At 34.2% G+C, this 16,547-nt stretch overlaps 1 protein-coding gene across 1 annotated transcript in view; it reads right to left on the bottom strand.

The window, feature by feature from the left end:
- Positions 1-16,547, bottom strand: part of SYCP1 (synaptonemal complex protein 1) — a 162,480-nt gene that overhangs the window by 68,621 nt on the left and 77,312 nt on the right. The window contains exons 17-21 of the mRNA XM_049710757.1: positions 8,445-8,549; positions 7,536-7,639; positions 6,006-6,123; positions 5,225-5,295; positions 2,310-2,391 (exon numbers count right to left, since the gene is read on the bottom strand). Coding sequence (XP_049566714.1) covers positions 2,310-2,391; positions 5,225-5,295; positions 6,006-6,123; positions 7,536-7,639; positions 8,445-8,549 — 480 coding nt within the window. The remainder of the gene's footprint in view (positions 1-2,309; positions 2,392-5,224; positions 5,296-6,005; positions 6,124-7,535; positions 7,640-8,444; positions 8,550-16,547) is intronic.

Consider the following 16,547-nt stretch of genomic DNA (forward strand, 5'->3'; position numbering starts at 1 on the left):
ATGAATTTCAATGTCAGCCAAAATATCCAAGAAATATTTGTATTTTAAATTCTTTCCAGAAAACTGTTTCAACAGGTAAATTGAAATCCAACCATGGAAAGCTGAAACATGCTATCAATTTGTCTTGCATTTCGTTGTTTTTTTTTTTTTTTTCCTTAACTCATCATTAATATTTTCTACTTTGGTAAAATAAATTTAAGTTCTTAGTGGAAGATTTTTATTTTACATTAAACATGAAATTCATGTTTTTCCCTACACCAACAAAATTAGTGTTTTGAAGCAACCCTCTGATACAAATTTTAAAGTAGTGAATTACATACCAAGTCTTTAGGAGATTAAATTCATTTTTTTCGGGTTGAATTTAACAAATAAATATGAAACTCAAAGAAAAAATAGCTTTTTGAGAAAAATATATGATATAGTCTAAAGAATGTTAGAGAGGCAGCTCTACCACTTCTTACTCATGTAGCTTTTCAAGTTTTTACCCTTTGAAGGCCTGACTTCCTAATTCATAAAATGAGAACAAAAATGACTTCCAGTTTAAGATAACATACATAATCTAGAATGTTCCTGGTTCATTGCAAGCCCTTAAAAATATAGTTCATCTCATCCTTAGACTATTCCAATAGTCTTAGAGCTCTCCAACGTATAAATAAAATTATGACACTTCTCAGGTGAAAACTCTTCAGTAACCTCAAACTCCTAATATAGCTATGTGGCCTTAAATGATCTACCCTCATTTTCCCCCACCCTCATTTTTCCCCATCTTCATCTCTCCACTCGCATCTCCTCGCCTCTCAGCTTTCCCTCCTCTCTCCACTCTCACCACTATCTTAAACTCCACCTTTCAGCCAAGATAAACTTTGTCTAGTTGCTTAAATATGATGGGCTCTCTCATACTTCATATACAATGTGTGTATGTGTATATGTGTGTGTGTGTGTGTGTGTGTGTGTGTGTGTGTGTGTGTGTGTAACTTGGAATACTCTTCTTTTCCCTGATATACTTGTGCCCACACCTCTGCCTTCCACTAATTCCTATTAATCAGAGGTTTCAAAATGAATGTTGCTTCTTCCAGGAAGCTTGTCCTGACTCAAGTTTAGACAGATGCCCTTTCCATGGGCTCCAACAGCAATTACATAGAAGACCTATGTTTTGGTCTGGCCAGCATCCTTTCCTGGAAAGACTCTTTCAGTATAAATTTCACAGTAATCCTGCTTAGTTCATAAAGCTTGATGGGGACTGATATGGCTCCAAGGATGGCAATGCAGCTCAGGCTTGGACAGATTACTCTATCCCCTAATTGCAATGAATGGCTCAGGTATAAGTGAGCTAAACTAGGCCAGAGTCCTCTCTAAGATTTTTTTCAGAGCTTTCAAGACTATTTTTTATAGCCTTCCAATTTATTCCAGTGCCTTTCACCTCTCCCTATTCCATTCTCAAAAATTAAAAATGTTACTTGCCTAATGAAAAAACTTAATTGGATACTATTGTCCACCAAAACAAATTAAAAACAAACTTAGCACCCAGAACAGTGCCTGGCACATCGTAGGTAGTCAGTAATATTTGTGGAATGAATGAAAACACACAGTCAAGGCTTTCACAATCTAGGTTGATCAGCACAATCTATTTTGGCACCCTTTTCTCCCTCTATGTATGTTATATACTATAATCATGTCACATACTTTATACTATTCCACTTTTGTGAATAATCTTCCCTAAAAGCCTTCTTCCTATCTCAACTCTTTGAAATCATTTCCACCAATGCACAACACAAATTTATTAATCAATTTATCAGTATATTTCATATTACTAAAGTATGAGCCTTTTATTTAGCCTAAAATATAAATCAACATTTATAAATGCTCACTATTTAAAGAAATTTAGAATCATGCCACTATTTCTTCTAGATATAAACCACATAAGCAAAATAACCCAATGTGGCCCCTTTTTTTTTTTTTTTTTTTTATTTTATTTGTATTTTTTTTTTGCGGTACGCGGGCCTCTCCTGCTGCGGAGCACAGGCTCCGGACGTGCAGGCTCAGCGGCCATGGCTCACGGGCCCAGCCGCTCCGCGGCATGTGGGATCCTCCCGGACTGGGGTATGAACCCGTGTCCCCTGCATTGGCAGGCAGACTCTCAACCACTGCGCCACCAGGGAAGCCCCGTGGCCCCTATTTTTAAGGTCAATAGCCTACAACAGTCCTTGGCCCACTAATTATTTATACAATAGTGTACTTTTTCTTGACACGTGGTATTGCTTTTATGATTTAAAATTTTGTGATAGAACCTTTTATTAAATACAACATACCTTTTCTTCACTCTTGTCCAATTTATATTTAACTTCATCTCCTTTCTGTTTTAGTTCTTCTTTCACAGATTCCAGTTCATTCCTTAAAGAAATAGAAGAGTGATACTGTAATAAAATCTATATTTTCATTTTATTCCCTTTCTGGAATTCCTAAAACGGTCGACTATTTAATTTTTTGTTGGTTTATATTTTCATTTTGTTTGATAATTTTTCATGCATTAATGTCAATAAGCACAATTCTACTCCTACATTTAAATTAATTTATACATTTATTTTGAAATTACTTAGATCTTTATAGCCATTTTTCCATAAAAAAAGAAACTCCTAGATAGGAAAACTTATTTCTTATTTAAGTCAAGATTTCACTTTACTGTTTTCTTAGTCATAAATTAGTCATCATTCTAAGACATAGTCGTAATGTTGTACAGATAAATTAGGGACATACATACCAGTGATTTTAAAGAAGAACTACATGACTGAGATATTTGCGTATACCTGTATCCTTATATATGTACAGAGTATCTCTGGAAACATACACAAGAAACCTAGATACCTCTGGAGAGGGAAACTGGATATCAGGAAGACAAAAGGCAAGCAAAACAGGTTTCTTTCCCCATGTCCTTTTGTCCTTTTGATTTTTACACCACATGCATGTATTATCCTTTCAAACTTTTTTCAATTTAAAATCTGTCTGTTGCATATGAAAACAAGGGTGTTTTGTCTCAGAAGGATACTTAAAGCTATTTCTTTCTTTCTTTTTTTTTTTTTTTTGTGGTACGTGGGCCTCTCACTGTTGTGGCCTCTCCTGTTGCGGAACACAGGCTCCGGACGCACAGGCTCAGCGGCCATGGCTCACGGGCCCAGCTGCTCCGCGGCATGTGGGATCTTCCCAGACCGGGGCACGAACCTGTGTCCCCTGCATCGGCAGGCGGACTCTCAACCACTGCGCCACCAGGGAAGCCCTAAAGCTATTTCTAATTGTAGACTCTCTTGTTACTACAACTGATATGTTACTGGGTCTAATGTAAATGCATGGAATAGTATTCAATCACGTGGAATAACTTGGCCTTGTAAGAACTGAATCTAGGATGTTTACTCTTCAACTGAGTTTAAAATTTTTAATTGGCATATTCTTACTTTTCCTAAATATATTTTTATTTACAGTTCTGTAAGTCCATAGAGTAGGCAGATGTACAAAAAGATATTATCCAAACAACTTAAATTCTCTTAAATTAAAAGCAGCCTTTCCCTAAAAAATATCTTCACTTTTTATCCCCAAAATGTACAGTGGCTTAATCACAGATTTAGTCTATAAATAACAGTTACTTCTGAAGAAGAAAAGTAAGCATAAAGGACAAAAGTAATCTTTAGAAGCATAGTAAAAGATGACTTTCCAAATATGGAAAATAGTAACAGTTAAGTGCCAGGCACTGTGCTCAGCACTTTATTCACATTTCCTCATGTAATCCCCAGACAATCCTATGAGGGAGATATATTAGGTCTAAGGAAATATCAAATAATTTACAATTGTTAAGTTTTAATGACCACATTCTTTAATCAAACAAGTCAAAACTTAATACATCAGAATGTGAGTACAAACAAGAGCCCCCTAATATTTGGAAATCATCTAAATTACTAATGGATTAAAAGGAAACTTAAAATACAAAAACAGATTATTTAGAAAATAATAAACATGAAAACACTACATATCAAAAAGCAGGTCACAGATCTACAGTAGTGTTAGAAAGTAAATTGATACCTTGAAATGTTTTTCAGTATTTGAAAAAGAGAAAGATAAACCAAACATCAATATATTGATTTTTAAATATATCAATTTTTAAAGTAACTAAAGAAAATATTAATATTTGATTGCAGGCAGGAAAAAGATTTGTAAGTAAAAAAGCAATGGGAAAAAATTTCAAAAGGAAAGAATTCGATTTAATACAAAATTCTTTAAAAAAACTTCTGTATAACAAAAAAATTACCCAAAGTGAAAGGAAAACAACAGGTTAGGGGAAATATGTGCTTTAAATAAAATAACATAAAGGATTAATATGTTTTTTAAAGCTTAAATGAGTAAGAAAATAATCAAGATATCAAAATATTAGTGGGCAACAGGCATAAGCAATTTACAGAGAAGAAACTCTAGCAAACACACACGAAAAATTCCAAAGCTTACCCAAAACATGAAAATTATAAATCATAAGAACTATGAGTTGTTTCTACCTGTTATATTATCAAATAAATTAATGATAATACCCAAAAGTAATTAAAACATTTGGAACCATCATTTTCATAAAATATTGGTTGTATTGCATGGTTTACAACTGATAAAACCTATTAGAAACCATTGGTCTATAAAAAGTAATTGAAATAATTATTCCTATGACTCAATAAATTCACACTGGAAATTTATCCTATAAGAAAAAAATCTCTATGTCCCAAAATGTTTACTACAGTATTCTTTATGATAGTGAAAAACTGGAAAATGTAAATATCCAAATTAAAATATTGTTATATTCACTTGACTGACTGGCATACAAGCAATAAAATAGATGATTGTGAAAACAACTAGAAACATAGATAATGCTTAAAGTAATATTAAATTTTTTAAATACCTCTTCTAAATTTTCTGGCATATGACTAGTATACTTTCTTAAATAAATATTAAATATTAGAAAGTTTATGATAATTTAAAATTAATTTCTACATCTAATATCACTATTTCAAGCTAAGTATAAAATAGACATTATTACAATTTTATTTTTAAGCAGGATTCCAAACCAATGATTTAAGTCTAATTTTTTATTTTATACTATATTCAACATAAGATTAATGTAAATTAACTACAACAAGTTAATAGAAAAGAAATACTATTTTGGGCCAGTCAAAAAAGGCCAATGCATTAGTCTTGCCTCAATTGTGTTTCTGTCTCTTCCAGATTTTCTATTTGTTTCAACATCCTTTCTTCTTCCTTTTTGCTGTTCTAAAGAAATAATCAGTGTGGTTTATATTAATTATTTTGTTTCAACAAAACTAAAATTGAAATTAATACTCAAGACCTTTATCTGTCTTAAAATTCATTTAGTTATATATAAAGCAAGAGAATGGGTTATTTAACTTATACAGTTCCACACTAGTTTTCCAGCCTTACTCTATTCCCCTAATAATCTCTATATTAGTAGCTAAAAAACTAGTCTTACTTGCTGTTTCCCAGTGATACTTTGAGACTTGTGTCCTTTGTTCATATTGTTATGGCTTCAAGGAATGCTTTTCCACTCATTGCTACCGACTGAACTGATAATTATTCATGTTTTTAAGGCAAAAATCAATGCTGTATTCTCTCTGAAGCCTTCTCTTTCTCTTTCCCCAAGGCAGAAGTGATCCTGTGAACTGTGATAACACTTTGTCCCCCAAACAATACATATACTATTTTAAGCTATTTGAGCATTTATTTTTTTTATTGAGTCATAAACTAAAGAGGAACGATATTTTATTCATCATTGTATGCATATTATTACTACCTCAATATGCATATTTTTCTTCTAAAACAAAGTATTTCGAAGAAAAAGATAATCAGATAATCTAAAATAATCAGACTTTTAAAGCTGGAAGAAACTTTAGAGGTAATCTATTCTAACCCCTTAACTTTACAGTAAGAAAACTAAGTCACTGGGACTTTCTTTTTCAACTCACATTAATATCTTCTTGCTGTTTCTTTAATTCTAGGGCCATATCCCTTGTTTCTTGTGCTAGGTCTTTGTTTTCCAGTGAAAGCCTTTTGCAGCTTGCAGTTAGTTCAGTATTCTTAAGCCTGTTTTTTAAAAAACATGTCATACCAAAATATTTACATATAAAATTATATGATGTGGAATTTTATCCAAAATAATCTTAGGGGAAAGAAAGGAAGGGCTGGGGCTACAAATGAAATAAGATTGGCCATTAGTTAAAAATTTTTGAAGCTGGGTGATAGGTATATGCTGGTTCATTACAATATTCCCTCTTAACGTTGTATATATTTGAAAATTTTCTATAGTAAGTTTTTCAAGATGTTACATATTTCCTTGCATATTCTCCATACCACTTCCCCGTTTATCTTTCACAAATTTTGAAAAGTATTTATTTTTTCAAATAATATTTTCTTTCTAGTAGACTGTCTCTTAGAAACTGTTTCAAATTTCTGATGATTTAATAGCACATGAGACATTAACTATTTTTAATTAAAATATTTTCATTAAAATAAATAAAACTTTGTGCACATGCACAACACTTAAACTGCTCTTACAAGGTCTCAAATATTCTACATTGGAAGAGAGATTACTGCTGTTACTGGTTGCAGCCAGGATCATTTTTAAATGAGGGAAGGGGAGTGTGTGGCTGGCTCTATGGAATGATTTCAGAAGCACCTTTTATCTCCTACTTACTGATACTGGAAACTCATCAAAGAGTTTTAATTAAAAAATGAAAAGCTGAAAAAGCAAATATACCAAGGATAACACAAATTTATATTAATCAGTTCATTCATTAAAAGGAATTTTGGTTAATAGATGAATATTACCCAGAGCTCCTACAAAAGTAGTTGAAAAGGTACCAGAAAGCTGAGAATGGGAGTTGAAAGAGAAGTGACAAGATGCTGAGTAAATTACTTATTTCTCATTTTTATCTAGAGTTGAGAAGCAACCAGAAAGCAAAAATCATGCTCACCACTAGATTGCCTGCTTCAGTTTAGTTCTCCCTGAGTAACAACACAACAATCATTTCCTCCCACTTTCTCTAGAAATTAAATTTACTAAGTAGGTGAAACAACTAAATATTATGTTTGGACAATGTGAGAAATGAATTTATATTTTGTCAGTTCATCAATACAAACCTATGTAGTAATTTAGTAAAACAATCAAAATAACTAGTTACAACTACAAATGATTATTTTTATGAGGAGCTAAATAATCTCCAAGAAAAGAACATATCGCTCTTCTAATGCAGTTCTCAAGTTTGTGATATATACTCTTCTTATGTCAATAATATGTACCTCCTTTAACAATGAAATTGACACATTATTTTGATCTTTAATCAGAAATAAAACACAACTTTAAGCCTATTCAAAAAAGTATTACACATAATTTACTAATTTAGTATTACCTACTTCGGAAAGTAGTTAATACTTTACAGTATTACAGAAAGCTTAGGAATTGAATACATAAGCTACTTTATAGATAGAAAACATACTTCTCATTTTCAAGCTCAGTTTTCAGCTCTTTAACCTGTTTTGAATAATGCTGTTCACTTGTTGCAATGGCAGTTAACTGTATTTCCAAATCATGTACTTTTTTCTGGAAAATAAACATGTATTATCACAGCAAATGTTTTTACAGTTTTCTCACTTAAGAAGTATGGTCACTCCATGTAAGCAAGTTATATCTTTGGCAAAAATATGTCAAATTTTTAAAGTTTAAATTGATTTAATGCCATAGTCATTATAATTTTAAAACAATGAGCAATGACAAATGCAATACTATAAGTAAATTCCATCTTGATATTCTGAAGCTCAAGCAGTAAAATTATATTTACATATTATAAAATACTATTGTCAATTTTATACTACCAAGTAATTAATTTCAATTAAAATGTCACATTTTTAAGAAGAAATGCATTAGTTAATGAAATCAGGCAGTACTTGAAAAACTAAGCTGTTCTTACTATATTAGAAAGACAATTACAATGTAATACTGTAATAGACTGAAAACATACTTTTTAAAAATAAAAGACATTCTAAAATTATAACATGAGCACTATAAAAACTACTATAAGCTAAGAACTTAATAAAGGCTAAAATTTAAATGTATCAATTAAGAAATACTCAAGACATCAAGAAATGTAATTGTTATAAGCCATGGCATTATGTATACTATTGGTATCTAAAATGTTGACCTTTCTCTTCCTCATTATAATATGCAGGTTCTCTAAATGTGCTTTAAATCAATTGTTAGCATACTAAATGTAGCAGGAACACATCTTCCAGAGGAATTTTGTGAAGCAATCTTGCACAAATCTAACAGCCACACCATAATCTACAATGTAAATCTGTATCCTACTAACAAAACACTTGAAAAAAAAATGTATCCTTTTTAACCAAACCTCTCTGGTTTTGAGAAGCCCTGTTAGTTCTTGTTCTGCTCCTTTTAATTCTTCAGCAATCTTCTCAAATTGTTTCTTCTCATCTAAAAGCTTTTGGTTTTCTGCCTATTTAAGGACATTAACAAATCATGACAATCAAAGCACACACACATTCAAGATAATCAAGCTGCTCAAACAGAGCTGTGAAGAGAATTATGAATTTCTCTTTGGCTCAAATTTTTAAAAAAGAGAAAACAAGTCATTAAGTAAATTCCCAAACTAAATATGATAACAGAGGATTTAATGGGCAGAGCCCTGGAATTTTTTATTTAAAAAAAATAAGTCATACAGGTCACTGAATTCAAACCTCACCTTATGCATAAATCACTTTAATTTATTAGCACTTATTACTTAACTCACTATTCTATCAACCCAGTTTGTACTTACATTTTACTAAAATGCTCTTCCTGTAACTTTCATGCAATGGTCATTGTTCTGTGTTCCTTAATCACAAAGTCTAATTCCTCTTTTCACATGATAGCTGAGAAATATTTGAAGAGCTATCATCACTCCTGAACTTTTCTCTTAGCTATTCTAAAATTTCTAATTATTTTTATTATATATTCCTATGGAATGGTTTTATATTGCCTCATTCCTTCAGGATGGGCTCACTTTGTCAACATACCATTCTAAATGAGGTGTCAAGAATTTAATTCAATGTTCTAGACAACCATGGGTCAGCAAACTACAGCTCACAGATCAAACCCAGCCACTGCCTGTTTTTAATAATTCTTTACCATAATATAGCCAACCTAGTTGTTTATATATTATCTATGCCTGTCTTGCCCTGTAACAGCAAAGTTGAATAGCTGCAGCAGAGACCATATGGCCCGCAAAGCCTAAAAACTTACTATTGGCCTTTCACATAAAAATTTTGTCAACCTCTGCTCTAGACAAGTCCTATACAACAAAACTTCCTGCAACAATAGGAACATTTTCCATCCTGTCCAATATGGTAGCTATTAGTCCTTCAAATGTGGGCCACTGGAGCTTAGAAACTGACTTGTTAATTTGATTTATTTTAATTAATTTAAATATAACACATTTGGCCAGTGGCTACCATACTGGTTAGCATAGCTCTAGCTACTGAGCAAAACAAACTATAATCTAACCATTAACTCTTTAGTTATGAGTGCTTAATTTCTATTACTTCTTCCTGTTATCCAACAGAGCATAAGATTATGAATTCAATTTTTATTTTGTTTACTTAAGCATGAGATTATAATAATTTTATTAAAGCCTTGCCAATAAGAGGTCTGAGATTAAAAACTATAAAATCCACTAATTGCAGTTATAGAGTTTGAATTTTACCTATAAGCAATGTAGAGCTATTGAAAGTTTTGATATAGCAATATAACATGATCATATTTGTGATTTAAAAAAGATAACTATAGAAATAGTACATAGGAAGACCCAATTATAATCAGGTATATATCTATACCTATATAGATATGTACAAATATCTACAAATATAAAGACTCAAAGATATGCAATGTAAACAATAAACATAAGAAAACTAATGGCCATAATAATATCAGTTAAAACAGACTTCAAAATGAGACAGTATTATCAGAGATAAAGACAGGCATTCAATCATGACCAAAGAGTCAATTCAGCTGGAAGATATAATAGTTATATATAAATGTAAAACCTTTAACCGAAATTCAAAATACACAAGGCAAACAGAATTAGAGAGAAACAGACAATTACAAAATCAAAGTAAGAGATTTTAATACCCATCTTTCAGTAAACAATAGAACTGGACAAAAATCAATCAAAACCAAAAGAGTTTTCACAATACCATCAACCAACTGTACCTAATTGACATTTATAGAACATTCCACCTAACAATAGCAGAGGAAATATTCTTTTCAAGTGCACATGGAGCATTCACTCAGATATACGAGATCATGATTTCTAAAACAAACCATAACAAATTTAAGTAATAATATAGATATACGAGATCATGATTTCTAAAACAAACCATAACAAATTTAAGTAATAAAGTATATTATTTGACCATAATGGAATTATGGTCAAGCTAAAAATGAATAACAGAAATGTAACAGCAAAATCTCCAAATACACAGAAATTAAATAACAGACTTATAAATAACCCCAGGGTCAAAGAATAACTCTCAAGAGAAATCAGAAAATAAATGAAAATGAAAATACAACATATCAAAATTTGTGGGCTAAAGCTAAAGAGGTGATTAGAGGAAATTTATAATATTAAATGTTTACATTAGAAAAGTCTCAAAAGAGCAATCTAAGTTTCCACCTTAAAAACATAGAAAAAGAGCAAATACACACAAAGCAAACAGAAGGAAGGAAAAAAGAGAAGAAATCAGTGAGATTGAAAATCAAAAACCAACAGAGAAAATCAATGAAATAGAAAGCTGGTTATTTGAAAAGATTGATAAAGTAATAAAACTCTATCAAGACTGACAAAGAAAACAAGACCACAAGACAACCCTCAGAATGGGAGAAAATATTTGCAAATGAAGCAACTGACAAAGGATTAATCTCCAAAATTTACAAGCAGCTCATGCAGCTAAATAACAAAAAACCAATAAACCCAATCCAAAAATGGGCAGAAGACCTAAATAGACATTTCTCCAAAGAAGATATACAGATTGCCAACAAACACATGAAAGAATGCTAATCATCATTAATCATTAGAGAAATGCAAATCAAAACTACAATGAGATATCATCTCACACTGGTCAGAATGGCCATCATCAAAAAATCTAGAAATAATAAATGCTGGAGAGCGTGTGGAGAAAAGGGAACACTCTTGCACTGTTGGTGGGAATGCAAGTTAATACAGCCACTATGGAGAACGGTATGGAGGTTCCTTAAAAAACTAAAAATAGAATTACCATACGACCCAGCAATCCCACTACTGGGCATATACCCTGAGAAAACCATAATTCAAAAAGAGTCATGTACCAAAATGTTCATTGCAGCTCCATTTACAATAGCCAGGAGATGGAAGCAACCTAAGTGTCCATCGTTGGATGAATGGATAAAGAAGATGTGGCACATATATACAATGGAATATTACTCAGCCATAAAAAGAAATGAAATTGAGTTATTTGTAGTGAGGTGGATGGACCTAGAGTCTGTCATAGAGTGAAGTAAGTCAGAAAGAGAAAAACAAATACCGTATGCTAACACATATATATGGAATGTAAGAAAAAAAAATAGGTCATGAAGAACCTGGGGTAAGATGGGAATAACGACACAGACCTACTAAAGAATGGACTTAAGGATATGGGGAGGGGGAAGGGTAAGCTGTGACAAAGTCAGAGAGTGGCATGGACATATATACACTACCAAACATAAAATAGATAGCTAGTGGGAAGCAGCTGCATGGCACAGGGAGATCAGCTCGGTGGTTTGTGACCACCTAGAGGGGTGGGATAGGAAAGGTGAGAGGGAGAGAGATGCAAGAGGGAAGAGATATGGGAACATATGTATATGTATAACTGATTCACTTTGTTATAAAGCAGAAACTAACACACCATTGTAAAGCAATCATACTCCAATAAAGATGTTAAAAATAAAATGACTGACAAAGAAAAAAGAGAGAAGACATAAATCACCAATATCAGCAATGAAAATAAGGGTAACACTACAGACTCCAAAGACATTAAAAAAATAATTGCAGGGAGTGCTACAAACAACTCCATGCACAGACAGTCGACAAAGTTAATGAAATGGGTTAATTCCTTAAAAACCACAAACTACCAAAATCACCCAAGATAAAGCAAGTAACTTGAATAATTCTATAGAAAAAATAAATAAAATTCATAGTTAAAAATCTTGCCAAAAAGCAATCTCTAGGTCCACATGATTTCTCTGGAGAATTCTACCAAACATTTAAAAAAGAAATAATACTAATTCTATATAATCTCTTCCAGAAAATGGAAATGAAAGAAATGATTCCCAACTCATTTTATGAGGCCAGCATTAGCCTGGTTCCAAAACCAGTGAAAGACAGTCCAAGAAAACTATAGGCCAATAACTCTCATGAACACGAAAACAAAAATCCTCAACAAAATATTAACAAAAAAATTCAACAATACAGAAAAAGAATAATACAGGCATATCTCAGAGATATTATGGGTTCATTACAGAATACTGCAATAAAGCAAATATCACAATAAAGCAAGGAACAGGAACTTTCTGTGCACATAAAAGTTATGTTTACACTATTCTTAGTTTATTAAGTGTTCAATAGCATTATGTCTAAAAACAACAATGTACATACTTTAATTTAAAAATACTTCGGAACTTCCCTGATGGAGCAGTGGTTAAGAAACCACCTGCCAAAGCAGGCGACATGGGTTCAAGCCCTGGTCCGGGAACATCCCACATGCCATGGAGCAACTAAGCCCGTATGCCACAACTACTGAGCCTGTGCTCTAGAGCTCATGAGCCACAACTACTGAGCCCACTTGCCACAACTACAGAAACCCACACACCTAGAGCCCATGCTCTGCCACAAGAGAAGCCACCTCAATGAGAAGCCCGTGCACCACAACAAAGAGTAGCCCCACTCGCTGCAACTAGAGAAAGCCCGTGCACAGCAATGAAGACGCAATGCAGCCAAAAAGAAATAAATAAATAAAGTTTTTTAAAAATACTTCATTGCTAAATAAACCCAGACACCTACGGTCAATTAACCTTTGACTAAGGAGGCAAGAATATACAATGCGAAAAGTCTCTTCAGCAAGTGGTGTTGGGAATGTTGGACAGCTGCATGTAAATCAGTGAAGTTAGTATGCTAACACATATATATGGAATTTATGAAAAAAATATATCATGAAGAATGTAGGGGTAAGACAGAAATAAAGACACAGACCTACTAGAGAATGGACTTGAGGATATGGGGAGGGGGAAGGGTAAGCTGTGACAAAGTGAGAGAGTGGCATGGACATATATACACTACCAAACATAAAATAGATAGCTAGTGGGAAGCAGCCGCATAGCACAGGGAGATAGCTCGGTGCTTTGTGACCACCTAGAGGGGTGGGATAGGGAGGGTAGGAGGGAGGGAGACGCAAGAGGGAAGAGATATGGGAACATAGGTATATGTATAACTGATTCACTTTGTTATAAAGCAGAAACTAACACACCATTGTAAAGCAATTATACTCCAATAAAGATGTTTAAAAAATAAAAAAGAATACACCCTCTCACCACACTCAAAAATAAACTCAAAATGGCTTAAAGACTTAAACATAAGACATGACACCACAAAACTCCTATAACAGATCACAGGCAAAGCATTCTCTGACATAAATCATACCAATTTTTTCTTAGGTCAGTCTCCCAAGGCAATAGAAATGAAAACAAAAATAAATAAGTGGGACCTAATCAAACTTACAAGCTTTTGCACAGCAAAGGAAACCATAAACAAAACAAAAAGACAACCTACAGAATTGGAAAAAATAATTGCAAACGATGTGACCAACAAGGGCTTAATTTCCAAAATATACAAACAGCTCATACAACAACAATAAAGAAACAAACAACCCAATCGAAAAATGGGCAGAAGACCTAAAGAGACATTTCTCCAAAGAAGATATACAGATGGCCAATAGACACATGAAAAGATGATCAACATCGCTAATTATTAGAGAAATACAAATCAAAGCTATAATGAGGTACCACCTCACGCCAGTCAGAATGGCATCATTAAAAAGTCTACAGATAACAAATGCTGGAGAGAGTGTGGAGAAAAGGGAGCCCTCCTACACTGTTGGTGGGAATATAAGTTGGTGCAGCCACTGTGGAAAACAGTATGGAGGTTTTCTCAGAAAACTAAAAATAGAATTACCATAGGATCCAGCAATCCCACTCCTGGGCATCTATCCAGACAAAACTATAATTCAAAAAGATATATGTACCCCTATGTTCATAGCAGCATTATTCACAATAGCCAAGACATGGAAACAACCTAAATGTCCATCGACAGATAGATGGATAAAGAAGATGTGGTACATATATACAATGGAATACTACTCAGGCATAAAACCAAACAAAATAATGCCATTTGCAGCAACATGGATGAACCTAGCGATTACCATACGAAGTGAAGTAAGTCAGAAAGAGAAAGACAAATACCATATGATATCACTTATATATGGAATCTAAAATATGACACCAATGAACCTACCTAAGAAACAAAAACGGAGTCATGGATATAGAGAATAGACTGGTGGTTGCCAGGGGTAGGTGGGTGGGAGAGGGAAAAAAAAATACTTCATTGCTAAAAAAATGCTAACCATCATTACATTATTTGTAATCTTTCTGCACTAGTAACAAAGATCACTGATCACAGATCACTGTAAAAAATATAATAATAATGAAAAAGTTTGAAATACCATGAGAATTACCAAAAAGTGACACCAAGACACAGAGTGAGCAACTGCTGTTGGAAAAATAGTGCCAATATACTTGCTTGAGGCAGCGTTGCCACAAACCTTCAATTTACAGAAAATGCAATTATCTGCAGTGAAGTGCAATAAAACAAAGTATGCCTATACACCACACCAAGTGAGATTTTTCCCAGGAATACAAGGCTAGTTCAATGTTTGGAAATTAATCAATGTAAAACACCATATTAATAGTCTAAAGAACAAAAACCACATGATCATATCAAATGACACGTAAAAATAATTTGACAAAATTCAACACAGATTCATAGTAAAAATTCTCAACAAACTAGGAATACATGGGAAAGTCAACAAAAAACCTATAATTAACATCATAGTTAATAGTTAAACACTAAATGTTTTTCCCTTAAGATCAGGACATCAAAGATGTACACAATCATCACTCCTATTCAATATCATATTGGAAGTATGGAAGAATAAAAAAATACACAAAATAATTCATCTTTAATAAATAAATAAATATTTTGTGGAAAAGGTTGGGGGTGTGGCCAAGATGGCACAGTAGGAAGACCTTGTGCTCACCTCCCCCTATCAGCATACCAGAATTAAACTATTTACACAGAAACTGTTGATGAGAAAGACCAGAAGACTAGAGAAAAGTGCTTCTACAACTAAAGAAATAAAAAAGGAACCACAATGAGATGGGTAGGAGGGGCAGATATGTGGTATAGTCAAGACCCATACCCCCAGGGTGGGCAACCCACAACAGAAGAATAATTGAAATTGCAGAGATTCTCCCCAAAGAGCACGGAGTCCAAGTCCCACACTGGGCTCCCAGGCTAGGGTCCCTGCACCAGAAGATGAGTCCCCAAAACATCTGCCTTTGAAGGCCAGTGGGATTTACTTTCAGGAGAGCCAAACGGCTATGGGAAATCGAGATTCCACTTTTAAAGAGTGCACACAAAATCTCATATGCTCTGGGACCCAGGGAAAGAAACAGTAATTTGAAAGGAGCCTGCGTCAGACCCACCTGCTGACACCAGAGAGCCTCCTAGAGAGGCATGAGGCAAGTGGAGCCCACCCTGGGAACACAGACACTGGCAGCAGCCAATTTTTGGAGCTCGTTCTACTACGAGGACACTTGTGCTGGCAAGCAACATTCTGGAATTCTCCCCCTCTAGCTTATTAGTGCCAAGACCCAGTCTGCCTCAACAGCCTGAAGACTCTAATACTGGGAACCTCAAGCCAAGCAACTAGCCAGATACAGCCCCACCCACCAACAGGCCAACTTCCTTAAGAGCCCCAAAGCCCACAGCCAACCCAAGACATGGTCCTATCCACGAGAAGGCAAAGGACTCGGCCCCACACATCACTGCACCAGCACCAGCCCTGGAACCACCAGGGCCCTACAATCAGAGATCTCAGGAACCAGCTCTACCCACCAGTGAGCCAGCACAAACACGAGGACCCAGCCTCACCCACCAGTTGGTGAGCACAAACCCCAGGATCCCTTGGGCTCCCACCCTTCCCACCAGTGGGTGAACAACAGGCACAGGACCACTGCAGCCACACAGCCTGCCTTGTCAAAAAACAGTCCACGTACCAGGAGTCTGGCACCAGTCTCAGGACCCCCAGGCCCTGAACCTGCCCACCTGCAG

The sequence above is a fragment of the Orcinus orca genome, chromosome 1 (assembly GCF_937001465.1).
Source record: "Orcinus orca chromosome 1, mOrcOrc1.1, whole genome shotgun sequence".
In the NCBI taxonomy this organism is placed as follows: Eukaryota; Metazoa; Chordata; class Mammalia; order Artiodactyla; family Delphinidae; genus Orcinus; species Orcinus orca.